The sequence below is a fragment of the Leopardus geoffroyi genome, chromosome E1 (assembly GCF_018350155.1).
Source record: "Leopardus geoffroyi isolate Oge1 chromosome E1, O.geoffroyi_Oge1_pat1.0, whole genome shotgun sequence".
Classification (NCBI taxonomy): Eukaryota; Metazoa; Chordata; class Mammalia; order Carnivora; family Felidae; genus Leopardus; species Leopardus geoffroyi.
Window position 1 is genome coordinate 43842582 of NC_059330.1, and position 26336 is coordinate 43868917.

Below are 26336 nucleotides of genomic sequence, written 5' to 3' on the forward strand. Positions count from 1 at the left end.
GGTTCTATTTAATTCCTACAACAATCTATGAAATCAGCATCATTTTTCAGTTTAGCTCCCCAAGTACAAAGCCTGGAAATCCAGACCAGAATTCCATAAGCCAAAAAAAAAAAAGCCACAGTGGTTTCATATGTAATTTCTGTTGCTTCTGGTAGAGCATGCCCTAAAGGCTATTTAATAATATGACTTGAGATTAAGCTTTAAAATCCCTATTTTATGGGCATCTTTATGCTCCAGAACATCCCTCCACTTATGTCTATCAACCCAGAACTCACCATAAATGACTACCTACTAAAATCCATGCAGCCTGGTTCTATCTTCACACCACATTCCAGCCACCAAAGACCCCCTAAAAGCCACCACTGACAAATGACAAAAACCTGTGGAAGCCCATGGAAAAGGATGCCATGTCTGATAATGTTCCTGCCATATTTACACAAACTGTTCCCTCAGTCTAAAATGTCTTTCTCATTTTTCATTACCACCTTCAACCAACTAACCCCTATTGATCCTTCAAGATTTAGCTCAGACATCACATTCTCTGATGATCTTTCCCTGGTGTTTCCAGTATACATTTGCAGCCTAACTACATTCTATAACAGTATTTGCTATACAACATTATAATTTTCATTTTATTTGACTCTTTCCACACTAGAATGTGAACTCCTTTGGAAAAAGAAATGTGTTCTATTCATCTCTGTATCACCTTGCATAGTTCCAAGCACAGTAGATATTAAATGACTGACTCATTAAATACATGGATAATCAATGAATCAATCATTTATCAATCCATTATTATCAGACACCCCCTGGTGACATATAAACATATAATACAAAACATCTGCTAAATATATCCATAATGTTTTTTTAAAAATCTACATTTTGCAAAGAGTAACTGAATAGCATGAGAAGATTGTGTAATCAAAGCTATCTAATAAAGTTTAAAACTCAAGAAATTTAGGTCTCCTAGTTTGTGAAGCCAATGCCCTTGACATTAAAGAAACCATCTCTCCACAAACAAGAAATGGAAGAGAGGTAAGTTTGAAAAGAAAATAAATACATTTTTCTCTTAGATTTTTATCAAACATACCAAAATCTAATAATTTGAGAAATTTCTCATTTAATTTTTCTAGTCTATCTCTTACCACAGACACCAGTAAGCAATGTTGATAGGTGGCAAGAGGTAAGAATCAAGAAGGAGAGATAAAGGATGAATCAGCACACTGATATCCAAGAAAGATATATTTACATAGTAATTCAAATAACTCACTGTCTATACTAGCATGTTTTATCACTTCCTGAAAAGTTTCAGGAATTACAGGAATATCCATGCTATCCAAAACAGCAGCCAGTTCATCAGTCGCAACTCGACCACTTTTTATTCTACAGAAAATCTTCAAGGCATTCTGGAATGCTGCAAAAATATAATAAACAAAGAAGCTATTTTATCATGAGAATCAACAGCTTTTCTTGGAGGGGCTGATTTTGTGTCAATAGCCTACCAGGGTACAATAACTTTACATAGGCATAGGGTTTTCTAAAAATTTACCTGCAAGTAGGCATTTGCCCAATTCTGACCACATTCCTAATATAAAATGTAATTTTTGCTATTATCACTACTGATATAATATTAGCAATGATAGGTGGTATTTATTGAATGCTATTTATATGCCAAACATTGTGCTAAAAGCTATAGGCATTGTGCTAAAAAGCTCTGGATTATCTCATTATACTATATTCACCGTTTAGTTAAGCCTTGTAACTAAAATAATTTCATATCTATCAGTGGTATAATCTATAATAGCAAGGCAGCTTAATCCAAAATTTGAGGGCATCATTAATTGCTTTAAAATGTAATTTAGAAAAAATAGCGTAAAAGAAAGAACAGAGTAGATGCAAAATTTCTCTTTAGATTTTTTTTATATTACAAAGACTTTAGTAATGGTTTAACCACTATTTAAAGGTCTTCTATTTCTCCACAGAAACTTCATTTTCTTATGCTAACAGTCCTTAACATCAAAAATGAATTGGAAAGATTTGTAACAATATGGACAGAACTAGAGTGTACTGTGTAAGTGAAATAAGTCAGAAGAAGACAAATATGTTTTCACTCATATATGGAATTTAAAAAACACAACAGGTGAACATAGGGGAAGGGAAGGAAAAATAAGATAAAAACAATAAGAGACTCTTAAATACAGAGAACAAACTGAGGGTTGCTGGAGGGGAGGTGGATGGGGGATGGGCTAAATGGGTGAGGGATGTTAAGGAGGGCACTTGTTGGGATGAGCACTGGGTGTTATACGTAAGTGATGAATCAGTGGGTTCTACTCCTGAAACCAACACTATACTGTATGTTAACTAACTTGACTTTAAATAAATTTTTAAAAATGAATTGGAAAGAACACAGTTAAATGAAAATATTCATATTAATGAGAGAATTTTCCCTAAACAGATGTCTTCCTTAAAATCTAAACAGATTGATACCTGTGTCCTAATGCTAAATTTAAGTGATCCTCCAACTACCGCACCCCTTAATTTGATAAGGAAACACAATTCCCATAATCAACTTCAGAGAGCGAATCACTTTTTGTCAGACTACATTTTCTCGGAATTCAGTATATAACAAGCCTAGTGATCCACAAGTTCTTAGATTTGCACAGTCATGGAGGAAGAACTGGGCATTATTCACTCATCCAACCAACCAGTTGTTATTGACCAGGCGAGCAAAAGTAGCGGAGGAAGGACCTCTGAGAATCCTCTCCTCCATAAAAGCTGTGAGAACACGGACGCAAACTGTCAGAATCAACTTTTTTCAAAACTCTGGCTATAAATCAAAGGCTTAGAGTAATCCAAAGAGTGTTTTCTTTCAGAAAAACGGCTGAACCTCAGTAATAGTGAGTTTTGTGGCATTTTAGCTTGCCATTATTCCCATCTTACCTTCCCAGCTTCCCAGGAGCCTTGAAAACTAAGAGCCTACCCTCATGATGAAAAACAGCAGCCTGACAGCCAATGGAGAAGAATGAGTTTGGAACTTCTTCAAAGCCCCATTCTCTAAGAACTGTCATTATTAGACCTGTCTTGTGGCTCCCTGGAAGACCCTACTTGCCAAGCTGCCTTATTTGACCGGACTCAAAGCTTGCCCAAGGCAAAGAGTCTTTTCCCTGGAAGTACTCCTCAAACACAATCAGAGGCAATTAGTTAACATTATAACTGTCTGAAGTGGTGGGTAATAGTTGGAGCAAGCACTGGATGTTACATGTAAATGATGAAGCACTAAATTCCATCCTAAACCCAGTATTATACTATATACTAACTAATTAGAGTTTAAGTAAAAACTTGAGACAAATGAACAAAAACCAGTCAGATTCAGGAGCCCTGCTCTTAAATGCTATTGCTGCTCTTCCAATGACATACTAATATTTTTTAAGATTAAAAAAAAAATTTTTTTTTTGGAGAGAGAGAAAGAGCAGGGGAGAGGGGCAGAGGGAGAGAGGGAGGGAGGGAGGGAGAGGGAGAGGGAGAGAGAGAGAGAGAGAGAGAGAGAGAGAGAGAATCCCAAGCAGGCTCCATGCTCAATGTGGAGCTTGACTTGGGGCTTGATCCCACAACCCTGGGATTGTGACCTGAGCCGAAATCAAGAGTTAGATACTCCACTGACTAAGCCACCCAGGGGCCCCAACACAATGATTTTTAAAAATCAAATAAACCCACAACTGTACAAAGAAGAAAGATAAAAGCAACACAAATTTCCCATCCAGGGCATGCAAAAAATGATGCATTTTGATTAATATCCTACTTGGATACCTTTCTATGTCTCTTTACATTCATCAACGATTGTGAACATTTCACTCAATTAAAACAGTACATATAGTATACTGCCTTTTCACTAAAAATATGCCATGGACCTATTTACAAGTCAATAAATGTAGATTCATGCCATTAAAAAAAAAAATAATTGGGGCAAATAATAGGCTAGCAAACAAGCTTAAGAGGAAAATCTGGGAAATGAGACGTCTGTAGAGGCCTTTGAAAAGTTCCAACATATTCCTGAGCATCTAGATGGCCACACACATAAACAGGTCTGTACCCAGGAAAACCAGAGTAGGTTCTGAACGCTCAGGTCTGGCTTACGTTGAGGATATACACACGCAGGAAGTGAAGGCTAAGGAAGAGTTGAAAACTATCTGTCTGAGTGTTGAAGGCATGCCCCAATGCACACACAGGGTCCCTCTGGTTCTCCTCTACCTAATAATTGGCAACTAATTTTGCCTTAAAAGGCACTTAAGGACACAAGCATACATATATAAACTATAATGTGAAAATAAATATGTATAAAATATAAGAAAAGATATTCATTGTGAAAGTGTCTATAATAGGAAGATAATTAGAATCAATAAAGGATTAGTTAAATAAATTATAGTATATCTACATTTTTCAGACACCATGCAGCTATTAAAAAATAAAAGGATCGAGCACCTCGGTGGCTCAGTTGGTTAAGCATCCGACCCCTTATTTTGGCTCAGGTCATGACCTCATGGATTCTAAGATCAAGCCCCACATCAGGCTCTGCACTGACAGCATGGAGCCTGCTTGGGATTCTGTCTCCCTTACTTTCTGCCCTTCCCTCACTTGCTCTGTATCTCTCTCTCAAAATAAATAAAAATAAACTTAAAAACAATTTTTTTTAAGTAAAAGGCTGACCTACACTTACTGGCATGGGGAAAACTTTCCAAGACATATTATTCAGTTAAAAAAAAAAAATCGTGCTAGACAACAAAGTACATAGCATGATCCCTTTCTCTTAAAGTATAAGATGATCATATTTTTCCCTTTTATTTTCTTAGGGTCTCTTGATTTCTAACTGTATGCTTGATCTTTTCACTTGCCTCTATAAGACCCAGGTACTCTAGTTCTCTTCTGCCTAGTAACTGATAACTCATTTTCTCTTACAAAATATGTAAATACTTATATACATTCATAAATGCATATAATAAAAGATGCTAAAGTCAACATTAACTTTAATATAGGAAGGATTAAAGAGGGTATTTTACATTTATATACTATTATATTGCTTGCATATTTTACTAAAAATAGTGTATTTGAGAATTAGGCATACTGTTTTAAGAGGAAGAAAAGAAATTTGGCACTTCCTGGTTGGTCTCAGAACATTTGACCATAAATAAAAAATAAGGTCAAAATAGAAAACCAGAACTTGAAAAACAAAGGAATACATGATAGCTCAACTGGGGCTCGACAAGCAGGCAGTACTTAGGTACCCAAACACACTTACAAATCTATAGTCAAGAAAAAGCTATAAGCTGAAAACCAAGTAGACAAAGAGGAAACCCAGTGTTATAGGAGTTAATCAAAATGCCAAGTAGGAAGAAATTCAAAGAGGGAAAGCAAGCCAAGCATCACATCTATATTGCTAATTGATGCATACGGTAATGTATTAAATAACATTCACTACATTAATGAATAAACATTAAAGAGTTTTTCTTGCCTCTTGCTTCTTATCCAGGTATATGAAGATTATCACATTCATATATCCTTGATTCCAAGAAAATACAGGCTGGTTGACAGAAATATATAATCCCAAGGACAGATTATAGGAATTTGATCTTGCCTAATGGCAAAACCAAGGAACTGGTTTTTGTTTTGATTTGTTTTAACCCAAAGAACTGTTAAAATTAGGTCACAAACCCTAGAGATCTCAGAATATTGGAAGCACTGTTTCCATCAGTAACATGAATATTTCTTCCAATCACTTTCTTTGCTATTTATAGGAGTGTAAACTAAAAGTTGTTAGGAGATCCATCAGTGTCTGAAATTTTTAGGGAGAAATACAAGCAGATTCCAAAGAGAGCAAAGAAAGTACTATTCACATTGGAGAAGAAAACAGATATGAGATTTCAAAGGGAAAAAAAGAAAAAAACACATGAACAAAGAAAGGCCTGGAAACAAGAATGAAATTGGCATGTATAGACATTTGTGTCTATAACTGGAGCATGGGGTTCTTGCCTGGAAAAGATTCTACCAAGAGGAAAGTGGCAAGAAAAATTATAAGGGGGTGAAGATGTCAAGCATAAGGGTTTGGACCACATTCATTTCATCACAGGAAAAGCATCTAAATTTTTGAGCAGGAGAATGATATGACAAAAATCATGTGTTAAGAAAATCTAGCAGTTGCATGCAGGAAAAAGTGGAGATTATGGATAGAAAATTAGGATACTGTGGACAGGTTTTTAGTGCCTTTTATGAAATAACTCGTGTCTAATTTTTCTCAACCTAGGCTACAGGGGAAAAAACTATGTAAGAGATCTGAAAAAAACATAAATTCATATAACCATCCCACCCTAAAATCAGTGACAATCAAAATCATTCTGGGGCGCCTGGGTGGTGCAGTCGGTTAAGCGTCCGACTTCAGCCAGGTCACGATCTCGCGGTCCGTGAGTTCGAGCCCCGCGTCAGGCTCTGGGCTGATGGCTCAGAGCCTGGAGCCTGTTTCCGATTCTGTGTCTCCCTCTCTCTCTGCCCCTACCCCGTTCATGCTCTGTTTCTCTCTGTCCCAAAAATAAATAAAAAACGTTGAAAAAAAAATTAAAAAAAAAATCATTCTTTTCTGCAATTTTGAAGAATCGTTTTTTTACCTGGATCCTGGGAGACAAAATAACAAACATCATTCACAGTCTTAAGGAAATCTGAAAAATCCAGCATTCCATTAACTATAATAATGGTTCAGAAACAGAAGGAAAAAAACTGCATTAGCAAACTCATTAAGAACATAAGATAAAAATGCAAACTAAAAATGTGAATAGAATTAACTGATAGTCTAGAGGAGCATTAACATTAAATATAGAATGTAAAAAGAAAACCTATCATAAAAACGTAATTACACATTTTAAATATGTAGTAAATAGTGCCCAGCAATAATCAAAATGATATAGACTAGAATTTAAGATACTGCAATATTCTTTACTCAAAGCTCTAGTTTTTATACTTGTCATTAGGTGCAAAAAAATCATGCAACTTGTCAATTTTACATATATAATGGTTTTACCTGAAAAGAATAGGACTGATTTCATTGTGTTCTAGCTAAGACCCTCTATACCAGTGGTTTTAGGGGAGATTACAGATCCAGATGAGACTCTAATGAAAGCTTTGCCTCAAATCATTCCATCTCCTTCTCTCCTCTCCTCCTTTCCTCTCTCTCTCTCTGTCTCTCTCTCTCATTACACACACACACACACACAAAATGCATTAAACAAATGCACAAAATATTGCACAATATTAAAATCTTCACCCAAAAAATCATCTCATTTATCATGCAAAAAGTAATGCCTATTTATTAAAAGAAAAAGAAATCTAAATGTACAAATGAAAATTTCAGTAAGAAATTATTGCTTGGTTTGAATGAGAAGTTGAAATTATGGAGCTTTTTTTTCTGCATGATAATGCACAGGTCATCTCTGATGAGCAACTAGAGCTGAAAATCCAGATTTCCAAAGTGTGACAAAACACAGAATCAGGATTCTTCTGTCTCATTTTCTAGACAAGCATAGATCTGCGTCAAGGAACATCTGAATTTTTCAAGATTCTTCAAGTTAAATAACTCTAACGTCATTTTCCTCTTCATATAGTAAATGAGGCCAATTTTGAAAGGGTTTATCTGTGTTTGGAAGTAACTTATTATAAATTTACATTTTAAATTAATGTAATCTGAACAAAATAACTTATAAAAGAACATTTCAGTGCTTCTGGTGGTCTGCAGGCTTCTACTGTCAGAGAATTGACAAGGCTTAATTGTTCTCATTTCTAAACCACAGAAACACTTTCTGGATTGGAAAATTTGTCAAGTTGTCTACCTCAAAATTTCTTTTTCAGTGTAATAACTTGAGAGTGGTTTCTCCTTTCCTTCAAAGAAACAATGAAACATCTGTGCAAATTTCAATCAATTATTTTGTTTTCTGACTTCTATGTGACTTAGGTTTAAACAAAAACCTTATAGATAAAACATCAAGAGCACAATCCATACAAGAAATAGTTGTAGACTAGACTTCTTCAGAGGTATGAACTTAAGTTGAAAGATATTCTTCAAAAATTGGGGTGCCTGGGTGGCTCAGCTGGTTAAATTCCGACTCTTTTGATTTTGGCTCAGGTCATGATCTCACAGTTGGTGAGTTCAAGCCCCGCATAGGGCTCTGTGCTGACAGGGCAGAGCCTGCTTGGGATTCTCTCTTTCCTCTCTGTTCCTCCCTTGCCTGTGCTCTCTCTCACATATCCAGTAAAGGACTCGTATTCAGAATATATACATTCAAAATGCAATAGTAGGAACACAAACACATTTTCAATGGGCATAAGATATACAGGTAGCAAAAAAGCACATGAAGATATATTCAAAATCATTTGATCATTCAGGAAATGCAAATTAAAACCACAATGAGAAAACACCATACATCTATTAGAATGACAATTTTTAAAGGCTCACCAATTCCAGGACTGACAAGGACGAGGAGCATCTGAAACTGTCATAAATTGTTCATAACAATGTAAAATAATTCAGCTGCTTTGCAAGCACAGTTTAGCAGTTTCTAAAAAATTCAAATATACCTACCATATGACCCAGTTATCCTACCATCAGGTATTTACCCAAGATAAATGAAAGTATATGCCTACACAAAGACACATAAATGAATGTTTACACCAGCTTTATTTGTAATAGCCAAAAACTAGAAACAATCCAAACATCATCAATTAATGAATGGATGAACAAATCATGGTACATCCATAAGAGAGAATGCTGCTTAGCAATAAAAAGAAATAAACCTGATATGTACCAAAGCATAGATGAATCTCAGTATAATTACGCTGAGTGAAAGAAATCAAACTAACAAAATGAGTACTTACTGCATGATATCATTTATATAAAGTTCTAGAAAATACAAACAATCTGTATTGACAGAAGCAGGTTAGTGTTTGCTTGGGAAGTAGTGAGGGGGGGTTGTGGAAAGAGAATGGGGGCTTACAAAGAGGTATAATGGGATTGAGTTTTCACAAGTATATACATATGTAGAAATTTTCAAATTGTATACTTTAAATATGTCAAGTATATACCTCAATAAAACTATAAAATATGCACATAATTTAAAATCCATTGGAATAGCCAATTCCAAAAACAGTACAGAGGTTTTGTCTAAAAATTAAAAACAGAACTATCATATCATCCAGCAAGCTCACTTTTGGATATATACCCAAAGGAAACAAAAGCACTATCTCAAAGAGCTATGTGCACTTCAAACATTGCAGCATTATGCCCAATAGCCAAGAAATGGAAACAGCCTAAATGCTCACCAACAGATGAATAAAGAAAATGTAACCTCTATGTATATGACATATTCTGGAGGGTGGAGGGAATGGGCAGATGTTTGTCAAAGGATACAAACGTTAGGTATATGATGAACAAGTTCTGGGAATCTGATGTACAGCATGGTGACTATAGTTAATAATACTATATTGTATCTTTGAAATTTGCTGAGAGAGTATATCCTAAGAGAGTAGTGTTCTCATCACACACAAAAAAGGTAACTATGTGAGGTGATGGAGATGTTATTTACTTGATAGCTGGTAATCAGTTCACAATGTATATGTATATCAAATCATTATGTTGTACACTTTAAATATATGCAATTTATATTTGTCAATTACATCTCAATAAAGCTGGACAAGATAACATGACTTGACATAAACCATGTTCCTATAGGTATATGCATATCCTATGACCCAGCTTCTTCATTTCTAGAAATCTATCCTATAAAAATATTTACACAAATGTGCAAGAATTGATGAACAAGGATGCTCTTTATAGCATTATTTGTAATAGCAAAAATTTTAGAGGTAACTTTACCATTAATCAATATGAGACCAATTAAAATGTATATAACAAATATCCAGGAAGAATACCCACCACATTATTAACAGTGTGTACTATGAAGAATTGTAGTGAAAGATTGAGGTGAAGAGATAATTTTCATTTTGTAATTTGTAAACTTCTTTAAGCTAAAAATACTAACTTAAAACAAAAAAAACCTTTATATTCAGTTATTAAACTTTTTCTCGTATTTGCAATTTTTACCAAGATATTCAATATAGGTCTACACGTTTTTCAATGTAAAAATTAAGGAATAAAAATTTAAACTAACATATGTTATCTAAAATTGTTTGTATGGACACTAATAATGAAGCAGCAGAAAGAGAAATTAAGAAAACAATCCCATGTACAATGGCACCAAAAATAATAAAATACCAAGAATAAACTTAAGCAAGGAGGTGAAAGATCTGTACTCAGAAAACTATAAAACATTGATAAAAGAATTTGAAGATAACACAAACAAATGGAAAGACATTCCGGGCTCACGAATTAGAAGAATATTGTTAAAATATCCATACTACCCAAAGCAATCTACAAATGTAATGCAATCCCTATCAAAATACCAACAGCATTTCACAGAACTAGAACTAACAATCCTAAAATTTGTATGGAAACAGAAATGACTCCAAATAGCCAAAACAACCTTCAAAAATAAAAAGAAAGCGGGAGGTATCATAATTCCAGATTTCAAGTTATATTACAAAGCAGTAGTAATCAAAACAGTGTGGTACTGGCACAAAAATAGACACATAGATCAATGGAACAGAATAGAAAACACAGAAGTAAACATACAGTTAAATGGCCAATTAATCTTCAACAAAGGAGACAAGAATATGCTTTTAGAAAAGAGAGTCCCTTCGACAAACGGTGTTGGGAAAACTGCAGCAACATGCAACAGAATGAAACTGGACCACTTTCTTACACTATACACAAAAGTTCAAAATGGACTAAGAACTTAAATGTTAGACCTAAAACCATAAAAATCCTAACAGAGAGCAGAGGCAGTAATTTCTCTGACATCAGCCATAGCAACATCTTTTTAGATACATCTCCTGAGGCAAGGGAAACAAAAATAAAAATAAACTACTGGGATTACCACAGAATAAAAAGCTTTGGTACAGCAAAGGAAACAACCAATAAAACTAAACAATAACCTACTGAATGGGATAAGATGTTTGCAAATGACATACCCAATAAAGGGTTAGTATCCAAAATACATAAAGAACTTATATAATTCAACACCAGAAAAACAAATAATCCATTTTAAATGGGCAGAAGACAGGAACAGACATTTCTTCAAAGAAGACCTACATATGGCCAACAGACACATGAAAAGGTGTTCAACATCACTCATCATCAGGGAAATGCAAATCAAAACCACAATGAGATATCACCTCACAAAATGGCTAAATTTAAAAACACAAGGAAAAACAAGTGTTGGCAATGATGTAGGAAAAAAAAGGAACCCTTGTGCATTGTTGGTGGGAATGCAAACTGGTGTAGCCACTGTGGAATACAGTATGGAGATTCCTCAAAAAATTAAAACTACCATATGATCCAGTAATTGCACCTCTGGGAATTTACCCAAAGAATAAACATTAATTCATGGGTATATAGGCATCCCTAGGTTTATTGCAGCATTATTTAAAATAGCCAAATTATGGGACCAGTCCAAATGTCCATCGATAGATGAATGAAGATGTGATATATATATATATATATATGTATATATATACACACACACACACACACACACACATACAATGGAATATTATTCAGCCATAAAAAGAATTAAATCTTGCCATTTGCAAAAACATGGATGGAGCTAGGGAGTATAATGCTGAGTGAAATAAGCCAGTCAAAGAAACACAAATACCATATGATTTTACTCACATGTAGAATTTATGAAACAAAACAAATGAACAAAGTGGTGGGGGGCGGGGGTGGGGAACAGGACAAACCAACAAACATACTCTTAACTATAGAGAACAAACTGGGGGTTACCAGAGGGAAAGTGGATGAGGGGATGGATGAAATAGGTGAAGGGATGAAAAGTATACTTATCTTGATGAGCACTGCGTAATATAGGCAATTGCTGAATCACTATATTGTACACCTGAAACTAATACAACACTGTATGCTAACTAACTGGAATTAAAATAAAATAAAAACAAATAAAATAAAATAGGTTGTATGGCTTTGGAGTAGACTTTTATCTTTCTGTCCCTCAGTTTCCCCAACTGTAAATCCAGGTAATTGGAAGAAACTACATCTGAAGTCTTGAAATCTAAAGTTCTAAAGATTTATTGCTTTGAATTTCTAATAACAGTATTACTTAAAAGCCTTAAAATGTTCACATCCTTTGACCTAGCAATTTCAATTTTAGTAACCTATCTTTTGTCTGATGAGATAAAGAGAAAAAACCCTGCTTACAACAGCAAAAATGTTAGAAATAACATATTTATTTAGATTATTTGTTATATAGCTTATTTTTCAAAGCAATTTGTTTTTGTGCTTTGATCTGTTCCACAGAATAATTCACAGCTGCCAAAAGCCAAGCTCTCCAACCAGCCTGATGGCAGGGCCCGGGTGATGGATGGATCGGGACTGCATGGTGGCCCACCGACAGTGAAGCTTCTTGTACTCCTGCTTTTATGTAATTTGGCCTTAGCATTGGTCAGGGCAGCCCCCCTACCAATGAAAGTACCTGGGGATTTGTCGGTTTGGGAATTGCCCATGACAGGCCCCCTGGGAAAAGGACCACGGGGGAAAGAAATAAGATTCCACAGGGAAATTATGCGGGCCTACATCCAGCCCTTGCCACCCCCTGTAAAGACTCCTCTACCTAAAGGAAGGATAGCCCCATATATTTCCCAGCCAGGGAGGGGGACAAATGGATTTGAAATCCCCACCCTGGCAACAAAGGAATGTATCTATGGATACAAATTACTCCAACCTCTAGGCCCACTTGGCCCCCAGGAGGCATTCCAGATGATAACTGGACCTGGTGGGTTAAGGTACAGAATGGTTCATTAGTTCCTAGGTAACATTGTCTCCCTGGGAGCACATAAGGCATGGGTTCCCAGGGCCCTCTTGGCTCCCTCCCGGCACCCCAGACCAAAGCGAATAACTTTTGTTCCTTATACGCAAATGGTTCAAAGAAACAATTAAGAAGTCATGTCCCTGTAAATGTTCCACTTGAGGTGTTGAGAGATAGATGACCTTTCATGAAAATAGCAAAGCAAACGCTTTATTGACTATAAATAAACGTAGATACATAATGAAAATAATATGAAGAAATTAATCAATTTCTTATAACGTTACAAGAAAATAACCATGTTATCCCTTAATGGGTGATTACACAAAGGAACATTTTTAGAATTAGGTAAAGCCAAGAAACATAGATGACGCACACTACAAGGAAATTGCTAACAAATATAATGCCACGTTTGCCGCAATAAAGCGGCCAGTCTAACGCACTGTTGTCGTCCGTGTCCATTTGTTATTTTCGCCGACGCCATGCATCCTTCGGGAACCCCTGGACCTGCTGGGGCTGGACCCCGGCACAATGCCATTTAAAAAGGCAGTGTTGGGGTGCCTGGGTGGCTCAGTCGGTTAAGCGTCCAACCTCGGTTCAAGTCATGATCTTGCGGTTTGTGAGTTCGAGCCCCACGCCGGGCTCTGTGCTGACAGCTCAGAGCCTGGAGCCTGCTTCTGCTTCTGTGTCTCCCACTCTCTCTGCCCCTCCCCCACTCATGCTCTGTCTCTCTCTCAAAAATGAATAAATGTTAAAAAAAAATTAAATATTTAAAAAGGCAGTGTGGATCTATATTTATTTACATGGAAGGTTGCCTAACATATAAAGTTAATAGAAAAAGGTAACAAAATTGTATGCATGTGAGTCAACATATATATTTTCTAATTATGTGTTTATGCATATGTATATACCACAGTTACACGCACACACGCACACACATGCTTAGAAAAATCCTAGAAAAATATATGTAAAAATACCAAAGTTCAGCTCTGGGTAGTGGGATTACACATAAGTTTTATTTTCTCCTTTCTATTCTCCTATGCTTTCAGAGAATAAAGTTATTTCCACTTTGAATAATTATTTTAATAATAAATCTCCAAAAAATTATATGTCAAGAGAATTAACATATGGACAAATAAACATGTCAGAAAAAATAGAGTTGCTTTTTAGTCTTTCTAAAAGTTAGATTTATATTTATTATTTTATTTTTATACCCTCTGAAAGTTGTGTACAGTAGGCACTCAAAAAATGTTGGGGTGACTCGGATAGATAGACGAATGACACTATTGCAACTTGTCAATTCCTGTTAGGTTGCTAAGTAACATTCTATTGGTGGTCCATTTGACTCCTAGTATTCTCCATCTACAAATTTTTTATAATAACCAATCCACATCTTTCATTTGAGTAGCTTGATGCTTTTAACCTCAGAGTATTACTGTGCCATTGTGTGTATTAAGTTTATTTTATTTCTGACCAGTCCTTCAACTTATCTATACCATTTTTATTCTAAACTTATCTCTCCTCCTTAATAAGCTTGGAATGGTCTGTAAATGTAATCAGTTCTCTATTATTTACTTCTTTGATTAAAGTATTGGACACTGACAACAAAAGAACAATTACTTTTAGAGATGTTTTAAAATAAAATTATTAGGATTTTGATTTGTATTTTTTTGACTACTGAGAATGGAAAATATTTTTATATGATTATTGGCTACATATATTTTCTTTTATGTGATATTCTTATCCGTGTGTCTTACTCACTTTTCCATTCCATTGTTTGTTACTAATTTGTACGAGTTCTTTACACATTCTGAAAACTAATCCTTTGTCACTTCTGTGAATTGCAAATATTTCCAAGTTCATAACTTGTCTTTTTACTTTAAAGTGTCTTTTGATAAATAAAAGTTCTTAATTTTAACATAGTTAAATATATTAATCTGGTCTTTTATACTCAAACACTTTGCCTTAAGAAATCTTCCCTATCGTATGCAAGTAGCAAAAATTAAAAGTCTAAAAATATCAAATGTTGATGAAAGTATGTCATAATCCAATCTGGTAATCAATTAATCCAATTATACTGGAGGCCCAATTTTTTAATATTATCGTAAATGTGCAAAAAGCGTTTTTAGATCATATTATAAAGCTTAGCTTTCCTATGATTTGTAATTAATCTGACCAACATATAACTTACATCCATGTTTGCAAACCTTAAACTAATAATGAAAACACAAAACTTACCATCAATATCAACAGTCTTTAGTGCCTTTTGCATTTCCGAATCACTTATAAAAATCTTCAAGGTGTGATGGATCATTGGCAGATCATTCACATAAATTTTACCACTTTGTATTTTACTAAAAATTTTACAGGCCTTCTGAAGTGCTAAATACACACGACAAAACAGTTAATTAATTCAAATGAATAATTATCGTCATCCCCGCTACACTCTCTCCCAATGAAAAAACAAAAATGACCAGTAAAGAAAGAAAGAGGAGCAAGTCTTTGTGTTCTAATTCTTTGCTTTAAAATCAATCTCATGATTTCTTTAGGTATATCTAGAGTAAATGACCTCCAAGTCTACAAGTTTCCTAAATAACTCTCAGAAACTGAGAAAAGTCATGCAAAGCTCACATAGCAAAGGCAGTCACAATTTTCCCTGGGAATGTTTAAATCCTTCTTCCATGCTCCCATATCACTTGGTACATATCTCAGACAAAGCTATTGGTATTGTGATTGCTTGCATGTCAATATCCCTCACTCAACTATCAGGCTCTAGGGGGCACGATTTTTCATTCTTCAAGTGCCAGTGCCTACTTCAGAACAGATCCTCAAAAAATGTCTGTTGAATTAAACTGAATTTAGTTCAGTGGGTACTACCCTTAGTTTTCAGAAAAAGAGGTGCTAGATGACAGTGCTAAATACCAGAGAAAGACTAACATATTGATAACAATGTTTTTTTTAATGTTTATTTATTCTTGAGAGAGAGAGAAAAACAGAGTGCAAGCTGAGGAGGGGCAGAAAGAGAGCGGGAGACACAGAATCTGAAGCAGGCTCCAGGCTCTGAGCTGTCAGTACAACCTATGTGAGGCTCAAACCCATGAACTGCAAAATCATGACCTGGGCCGAAGTTGGACGCTTAACCGACTGAGCCACCCAGGCGCCCCACGATGGCTTTAATAACAGGAGTTTTAGTAGAGTATTAGGGGTGGAAACCAGGTTTCAGTGAAATGGGAAGTAAATAAATAATTAAGGAAACCAACTCTTTCAAGAAGCTTCTTCGAAAAACATAGAGTATAATATTGACACAGTCCCTGAGGAAGCAGAAGAAAATTCAATGAAAGAAAATTAAGAGTGAAGGGATTAGTGACATGAAAGGGAATCTTCTCCAATGAGCAAATAGGGAAGGCTATGGATGTTGTTTATAATCCTAACAGTTCTCCTCATGAGGAAAACTTTTTTTCCTTTTTTTCTGTATCTATATGAGATGATGGATATTAATTAAACTTACTGTGGTAATCATCTCACAATATATGTAAGTCAAGTCATTATGCTATACACCTTAAACTTAGTGCTACATCTTAATTATATCCCAATAAAACTGGAGGATAAAAGATGTCTGGGGCACCTGGGTGAGTCAGTTGATTAAGCATCCGACTGCAGCTCAGGTGATAATCTCATGGTTCGTGAGTTCAAGCCCCACATTGGGCTGTGTGCTGACAGCTCAGAGCCTGGAGCCTGCTTACGATTCTGTGTCTCCCTCTCTCTGCCCCTCCCCTGCTCACGTTCTGTCTGTCTCTCTCTCTCTCTCAAACATAAATAAACATTAAAAATTTAAAGAAAAAGAAAAGATGCCTAACATAGGGGCACCTGGCTGGCTCAGTTAGTAGAACACGCAACTTCTGATCTCAGGGTTGTGAGTTTAAGGCCCACGTTGAGCACAGAGATTACTTATGAAAAAAAAATAAAAAGATGCCTAATATGATGATCAGAAAGGAAAAATATGCTAAATGACTCCATAAATATAAAGAAGAGGCCCAAGATACGGGAGAGTTCAGTGTCAAGAAGCGAAGGGGGAAAAAAAAGAAGTGAAGGGTACTATGTACCAAGAACTAAATCCTAGTAAAATCAGTGAGTCTAGTGCTTACTAATATATTCATTGGATGTAATAGTCAGACTTTTTTCCCGAAATATTTTAACTAAAATAAGCACATATGTCACATTTTGCCTATCAATATAACAGAAGATATTTCTAAAAAAAGATATTTATGAATACTTATTTTACCTAGTTTGCTTATGCTTACTCACAGACTACAGCATTTGTCACATCATGTAATATTAGTTGATATCATATGCCATTAGGAGTAAAGAAAGCGACACTAATCACTGAAACAATTTCTAAAATGTACACAATCAGGTAATTTATTCAAGAAGTTCTAGAATCTATTATTACTGCTTAACTCTTGTGAGTGTAAGTGTCCTTGAGGTACTTCATTATATGATGTCTTGCAGAGGGTAGAAAGCATTTCCCTTTTCCTGTCAAAGAAACAGCCACGTTAGAAAGCAGCACAAAAATGAAACAAAACAAAACACCACACACACAAAATATTTATGCCATTTTTCCATTAAAATATTAGCAAGCCTATCAACAGTTTGAGATTCTCCCGTCTCTTACTCCATAAAAACCTTTATTAAAAGACCATCCAAGTGATAGTGAATTATATACTCTTCATCCCAGAATTCCCACCTTGCTTCTTTTAGACATCTCTCTATGGAGCAGAATTTACCCTGGTCAGTAAGTAGTGCCCATGATTCACTATCCTTTGGCTGTCGTCCAATTTTTGCTACTCTTAATTCAAGTCACAGCAAATTTTATAGAAAGTTATTATAGTAAGGAAAAACAAGAGTATCTTTAAATAGCAAAGAATCCCAGATGCCACAACCTGTCAGTAAAAATTTTTTGAAAAGATGATTTATCTAATCCCCTAACACGTAAATAACTCAAATCATAGAATGTTAGTGTTAGAAGAAATCTCAAGGGTCCGTCTAGTACAAGATTCTTGTACAGACGTGGAGACTGAGGCCCAGAGATATAAAGTGAATTGTACAAGAGCCTAAGCTAGCAAATGAGGTCAATTAGGACTCAACGTTAAGTTTCTGAATTCCACATACAGTGATCTTAGCTCTACGCCACCCTCCCTAGAGCATAGTCTTAGTTTGCACAAACTATTTTGCATACTTTATGTGGAAATGATAGATGATTCTGAAAAGAAAAACCCAAATCTTAATGCAACATTTAAGGGAAAAAAACAATGATTTAAATACCGAATAACTGAGGAAGATGTACAAAGGGATGATAAAGTCTTGTGAACACTGTACTGATTCGGAAGCTTGAGTGAAGACCTTTCTTTCTTAGTCATCTTCTCCTTCAACAGCTTCACTGAGGAAGAGGCAATCTAGAGCCAAATGCAGGAATGTTGGTGCCTGAGATCACACTGGTAAACCAGCATTACTGGAAAATAAACCTCTTAAAAAGATAGCTAATCATATCTGGGTTCCTCACTGATGTAAAATTGCTTTTTGTAATGGAATTAGAGTTTACATACACTAAAATTTTAAATAAACTATAGAATTTTTTTTGCAGAGTCATGTTTTTCTAAGATGCAACTAAATCATCTAATTAATGTCGTGCCAATTTAAAATAGTGGATTTCACAAAGCAGGGCAAATCTATGGTATAGTGAAGAGAAGACCACCAGATTCTAGGCTACATATATGCGCTTTGACTATATGAGCAAAATAATGTGGAGAATCAGCACAGTTATTCAAATAACACAGGTACTTATGCTTTAAATCATCCTCATGATTGAGAAAATTATCCACTTAACATGTATGCATAAGCATGATTCAAAAGTGGCAAGTAGCTGGGTAGACAGAAAAGCATCACTTTAGAAAATGAGGACTGTAATAATAGGTGTCTTCAATTTTACGTGGAGTCTAGAACCTTGTTTACATGGAGTCTAGGCCCCTTTTGAAGCACAGAAGTATGCAGAGTAAAATCTGTCTTTGTCTCAGCTCCAGGCTGGAAAAAAAGAGAGAGAGAGAGAAGAAAGAGTACTCCTCTGGATTAGTTATAGTGATAGATCTACCCACACATGAGTACAGAACTCAAATCTACACTAAATATGTGGGGTAGGAGAATAGAAACCAAAAAAGTCATTTAAAGTTGTCCCATGTTCATCACATCTCTGAAGTGCAGTGCAGAAGAGAATTCAAATTCTCTTGGAGGAGAATACTCTAGATCCGGACTCACGTGAGATTCCCACAGATTTAGATCAACAATATATGAGAAAATAAACAAAAAGTACAAAGTACCCAAGGACATAAGTTAATGAGTAAGAAGCAGACAAAGCAATAAACAGAAGATTTAGATCCCCCAGGGACTTTATTATATTTATCAGGTATCAGTCTTGAAACAACTAAAGAATATGACCAAAAAACATGACATAAGGCAGATTATAAGAAGAACCAAATGGGGGTGCCAGGGTGGCTCAGTCAGTTGAGCGTCTGACTTCGGCTCAGGTCATGATCTGGCGGTTTGTGAGTTCAAGCCCCGCGTCAGGCTCTGTGCTCAAAGCTCAGAGCCTGGAGCCTGCTTCAGATTCTGTGTCTCCCTCTCTCTCTGCCTCTCCCCTGCTCATGCTCTGTCTCTGTCTCTCAAAAATAAATAAATGTTAAAAAAAAGTCTTTTTAAAAAGAAGAACCAGGGGCTCCTGGGTGGCTCGGTCGGTTGAGCGTCCGACTTCAGCTCAGGTCATGATCTCACGGTCCATGAGTTCCAGCCCCGCACCGGGCCCTGTGCTGACAGCTCAGAGCCTTGATCCTGTTTCAGATTCTGTGCCTCCCTCTCTCTCTGACCCTCCCCTGTTCATGCTCTGTCTTGCTCTGTCTCAAAAATAAATAAACGTTAAAAAAAATTTTTTTTTTAATTAAAAAAAAAGAAGAACCAAATAAAGTTTCTAGAGGTAAAAAATATAGGCACTGAAATTAAATTCTCAATAGACAGTTTAAACTAGAGATTAGATTCAGCTGGAGAGGGGCGCCTGGGTGGCTCAGTCTGTTGAGCGTCCGACTTCGGCTCAGGTCATGATCTCACGTTAGTGATCTCGAGGCCTGTGTCGGGCTCTGTGCTGACAGCTCAGGGCCTGGAGCCTGCTTCGGATTCTGTCCTCCCTCTCTCTCTGCTCCTCCCCTGTTCACATTCTGTCTCTCTCTCAAAAATAAATAAAGATTAAAAAAATTTAAAAAAAAAAAAAAAAAGATTCAGCTGGAGAAAGATAAACTAGAAAGCAGATGGGAGAAATTACCCAGATGAGATAGACAGTATATCTAAGTACATCATATAGTGAATGAAGCAGGCTGAATGGTGGCCCCAAAAAGATATGTCCATATCCTAATCCTTGGAACCTGTATATGTGACTTTATTTGGATAAAAGGTCTGTGGAGAGGGAACAAAGTTAAGGATCTCAAGATGAGATATACAATGAAGTGTTTATAAAAATGGAAGGAGACTTGAGATATAAACACAGGGGAGAAGACCATATATAGAGCAAGATGGGGGCCAAGATTAAAGTTATGCTGCCACAGCCAAGGAATGCTCAGGGTCACTGTTACAACAGCAGAAGTGTTAACAGAGAGCATAGTAATAAAAATAAAGATCTAATGCAGAAGGAAGGGGAAAATGTCATATTCTTCTGAATGGGTTCCTTGTTACATTTTTTGTAAAAAAAAAAAAAAGAAGAAGGAGGAGGAGGAGGAAGAAGAAAAAGAAGAAAAAGAGGAGGAACAAGGGAAGGAAGAGAAAGAAGAAGAAATATTTAAGATTGTGACATTTCAGGGGTACCTAGGTGGCTCAGTAGGTTAAGTGCATGAATTTCAGTTAAGGTCATGATCTCATGGTCATGAGATCAAGTCCATGTCAGGCTCCATGCTGGGTGTGGAACCTGCTTAGGATTCTCTCTCTCCCTTTTCCTCTGCCCCTCTGCCCCTTTCCCCTGCTCGCACTCTCTCTCTTCTCTCAAACAAAAAATGATTTTGATTGATGTGACATTTCAATACTTGGACTAAAATGTGATGGAATGTTTGAAAGCTAAAAACACCGCTCAAAAGTAAAATATTTTCAGATCATATGTACCTCAGTTCTTTCAGTATGCAACTGTACTTGTAAACTTTTCTTTCTTCTGAACTTTTTCTCTCCTGAAAAATCAAAGGATTTCTCTTCTCCACAGAGGAATATTGATGTTTCATACCTAAATTGCACAGAAAATTGGAATAATTCCTGAGTTGCTTTTTTTCTTACTTTTTCTTTTTTTCATCTTTTATCTATAGAAAATTTCAAGCATATACAAAAGTAGACAGATTAATGTGATGATTGGGGCGACTGGGTGGCTCAGTCGGTTAAGTGTCTGACTTTGGTTCAGATCATGATCTCATGGTTCATGGGTTGGAGCCCCGCATTGGGCTCTGTGCTGACAGTTCAGGGTCTGGAGCCTGCTTCAGATTCTGTGTCTCCCTCTCTCTCTGTCCCTCCCCCACTCATGCTCTGTCTCTGTCTCTCAAACATAAATAGATGTTAAAAAGAATAATGTGGCAATCTTCCCATGTACGCATCACCCAGCTTCAATAATAGGCAATCCTATTTCAGCTATATCCCTACTCCTGTTTCTCATTATTTTGAAGCAAATTCCAACATCATATTATTTCATGAGTGAAAATTTTAATATTAATTTCTACAAGGTGTTTTTTCTTTTATTTTTGAAAAAAATTTTTTTAATGTTTATTTTTGAGAGAGGCAGAGCACAAGCAGAGGAGGGGCAGAGAGAGAGAGAGAGAGAAAGAGAGACAGAATCCGAAGCAGGCCCCAGGCTCCCAACGCAGGGCTCGAACTCACAAACTGCGAGATCATGACCTGAGCAGAAGTCAGATGCTTAACTGACTAAGCCACCCAGGTGCCCCAAGGTGTTTTTTCTTTTAAAAAAACACATTTAAACCACAATTATGACACCCTAAAAGTTAACAATAATTTCTTAGTATCATCAAACATGGTCAGTGTTCAAATTTCCAATTGTTTCATAAATGTCAAAATTTATTAACACTCTGCATCAGGATTCAGTAAGGTCACCATTACAGTTTGTTGATTGATGTGTCTTTTAGATCTCTTTTTTATCTATAGGCTCTTTTTCCATGTCTTTTATCATCCTCATTATCACTATTGCCAGGCAATTTGTCCTATAGATTTTCCACAGTCTGGATTTTGCTAATTATATCACCATGGTTGTAGAATTTTAAAGACTTGATCAGATTAACTTCAACAGATTAAGTGTTGAACCACTAAATTGTACACCTAAAACTAATATTATACTATATGTTAACTGGAATTCAAATTAAAACTTAAAAAAGACAGCCAGGTGATTTTAACGTGTAGATAAATTTGATAGTCACTATGCAAACCACAGGCTTGTTCCTATTCAGAACTCCCATCAATTGGTCTATAACTCAGCATTTTATAAGAAATACCTTACTCTTCCTTATAAAGGAACTAAAAGCAAAACTAAAAGCTCTTTAGCAGAAGTGGCTCCTTCTTTTTAGAGTAACCTGCTATACAAGGGCTACTTAAGTAATACAAAGGACAATGAATGGATTGAATCTATAACATCTTCAGATGAATTTGGCCCCAAGCAAAATTGTGATGTAGAGGTAATTTTTATCATGCACCTACCTCACTGCCCTTCCTTAGCAGGTACCTTGCCCTTTTGACTCTCTATCCCTTTAAGTCCAATCCCATGAATTCCTGCCCTGAGAGTGCCATTACCTTGCTCTTAGCCCCCCTGAATCTGCCCTATTATTAGTCTCCTCTGCAGTCCTCCACTCACAGAGGGAATGACTTTAACTCTTTTGATTACGACCCAGAGTATAAAATACATTTCTATTGAGATGTAGTACACATATACAAAGAGAGAGAACTGAAGTAATTTCACAAAGTAATACTTATTATGTGAAAAACACTCTAGTGTCTTCAATACTATTCGAATTTCTTTTTAAACAAAATACCAGTTAGTGACCTCCTAAGTTGATTTTATAACACACAAGTGAGTCATAATCTAGAATCTACTGCTACTTTATATCACCCATCCTCTCCCCATATATCTCCATTGAGATCTTCATATTTCTGGAACAATTATGATTTCCACATTACTACATGATTTTTCAAATCCTTTATTATTTTTCTAAAGTATAAGTGTGTTTATGTTATGAGCTGCCTCAAACATTTTACAGAATTGGGATGACTTACTATAAATAATGAATAAGTGAAAATATTTGTTCTGTACCCTATTCTTCTAGGGCATTGTGTCTCCCAGGCAACCTAGTTTATACAGTGCTAATGAAAGAATGTAAAGGAACACTTCCACCATCTCCCATTCCTTCCTAGGTGACAAGTTTTATTGCGATGTTCTAGAAATAATTATTTTGCCTTTTGTCACTGAACATAAAGGAATAGCGGGATTCTCCATGAGATTATCACCAGATTTGTCAGCAGGAACCTTGCAGGCCAGAAGGCAGTGGTATGGTATATTTAAAATCCTGGGGGCAAAAAAATACCAAAAACAAAAACCTGCCAACCAAGAGTACTCTACCCCCCAAAGCTGTCCTACAGAACCGAAAGACAGATAGTTTCCCAGACCAAAAAAAAAAAAAAAAAAAAAAAAGGCTAAAGGAGTTCATCACACTAGATAGACTGACCTTATAAGAAATGTTAAAGTGGGGGTGCCGGGGTGGCTCAGTCGGTTGAACATCCACCTTCAGCTCAGGTCATGATCGCATAGCTCGTGAGTTCGAGCCCCACATCAGGTTCTGTGCTCAAAGCTCAGAGCCTGGAGCCTGTTTTAGATTCTGTGTTTCCCTCTCTCTCTGCCCTTCCCTTGCTCACACTGTCTCTCTCTCTCTCTCTCTCAAAAATAATAAATAAACATTAAAAAAGAAAAAAGAAATGTTAAAGGGAGTTCTTCAAGCTAAAATGAAAGGATGCTAATTAGTAACATGAAAACAAATGAAAGTGTAAATCTCACTGGTAGAGGTAAACATATAGTTAAATTCAGAATACTGACATCTTGTAATGGTGGAAGGTAAATCACATATAACTCTCACATAAAGGTTAAAAGATAAATGTATTAAAACAACTATAACAACAATAATCTGTTAATGGATACACAAATATAAAAAGACGTAAGTGGTGACATCAAAAACAAAATGAGAGTGAGGTGTAAAAATGCTGAACTTTTGTATACATTTGAAGTTAAGTTGTTACCAGTTTAAAATAGGCTTATAAGATGTTTTATATAAGCCTTATGGTAACCACAAAGCAAAAACCTACAGTAAATATACAAAAGATAAAAAGAAAGGAATCAAAGTATATCACTAGAAGGGCACCTGGCTGGCTCAGTCAGTGGAACATGTGACTCTTGATCTCGAGGTTGTAAGTTTGAGCCCCACATTGGTTGTAACGATTACTTAAAAGTTAAAAAATGTAATTTTAAGTATATCACTAGGGAAAATCATCAAATCACAAAGGGAGAAAGAGGAAGAAAGGAACAAAGAAAACAAGCAACCAAGCCAGAAAACAAGCAACAAAATGGCAATAGTAAGTCCATACCTATCAATAATCACCTTCAATGTAAATGGACTAAATTCTCCAATCAAAAGACAGAGTGGCTGAATAGATTAAAAGAAAAAAAAAAAAAAAGACCCAAATATCTGCTGCCTCCTAGAGACTCCCTGCAGCTTTAAAGACACTTACAGACTGAAAGTGAAGGGATGGAAAAAGATATTCCATGAAAATGGAAACCAAAAGAGGGCAAATCTAGCTATATTCATATTAGACAAAATAAATTTCAATAAATATTTTTTGTTTTTTGTTTTTTGTTTTTTAAATTTTTTTAATGTTTGTTTATTTTTGAGAGAGAGAGAGACACAGAGAGTGAGCGGGGGAGGGGCAGAGACAGAGGGAGACACTGAATCCAAAGCAGGCTCCAGGCTCTGAGCTGTCAGCACAGAGAGCAACACGGGGCTCAAACCCATGAACCATGGGATCACGGCCTGAGCGAACGTCAGTCACTTAACCAACTGAGCCACCCAGGCACCCCTCAATACGTGTTTTTTTTTAATGTTTATTTTTGAGAGAGAGAGAGAGAGAGAGAGAGCATGATTAAGGGAGGGGCAGAGAGAGAGAGGGAGACACAGAATCTGAATCTGAGCTGTCAGCACAGAACCCCATGTGGAGCTCCAATTCACGAACCGTGAGATCATGACCTGAGCTGTAGTCGGACGCTCAACCGACTGAGCCACTCATGTGCCCCTCAATGTATGTTTTTAAGCCAAAAATTATAACAAGAGACAAACAAGAATCATTACATAATGATAAAGGGGTGAATTAATCAAGAGGATATAGCAATTGCAGTGTTTATGTATCCAATATTAGAGCATCTAAACATATAAAACAAATACTAACAGATCTGACAGGAGAAATAGACAGCAATGCAGCAATAGTAAGGGACACTTAAATACCCCACTTTCAACAGTAGATAGACTAACTAGAGAAAAATGAAGGAGAACATTGAACTTCAACTATACTGGAAACCAAATGGACCTAACAGACATATAGAGAGCATTCTATCCAACAGCAGCAGCATATACATTCTCTCAAGCACACATGCAACAGTCTCCAGGACAGATAATTTGTTAGGCCACAAAACACGTCTTTAAAATCTTAAGAAGACTGAAATCATATCAAACATCTTCTGTGACCACAAAGATATAAAACAAGAAATCAATTACAAGAAAAAAACCTGAAAAAAATCACATATGTAGCGATTAAACAATATGTTCCTGAACAACCAATTGGTCAAAGAGAAAATCAAAAGGGAAATAAAAAATACCTGGAGACAAAGTAAATGAAAACACAATATCCCAAAACTGACGGGATGCAGCAAAAGCTGTTCTAAGAAAAATGTTTATAGAGATAAACACCTACATAAAGAAAAAAGAGGGGCACCTGGGTGGCTCAGTTGGTTGAGAGTCCGATCGGCTCAGGTCATGATCTCACATGACAGCTGATAGCACAGAGCCTGGAGCCTGCTTTGGATTCTGTGTCTCCCTCTCTCTCTGCCCCTCCCCCACTCACACTCTGTCTCTGTGTCTCAAAAATGAATAAACGTTAAAAAATAAAACTTAAAAAAAAGAAAAAAGAAAGATCTCCAATAAACAACTTAATTTTATACCTCAAGGAACTGGAAGGAAAAAAGGAACTAAGCCCAAA

General features: G+C 36.2%; 1 protein-coding gene across 1 annotated transcript in view; it reads right to left on the reverse strand.

Moving 5' to 3' along the window:
* EFCAB13 (EF-hand calcium binding domain 13) overlaps positions 1 to 26336 on the reverse strand; it is a 132744-nt gene that overhangs the window by 90838 nt on the left and 15570 nt on the right. Inside the window, 6 exon segments of the mRNA XM_045489278.1 lie at positions 1271 to 1414; positions 6654 to 6728; positions 15207 to 15350; positions 17419 to 17501; positions 18291 to 18421; positions 21159 to 21273. Of these exon segments, the coding sequence (XP_045345234.1) occupies positions 1271 to 1414; positions 6654 to 6728; positions 15207 to 15350; positions 17419 to 17501; positions 18291 to 18421; positions 21159 to 21273 (692 nt within the window).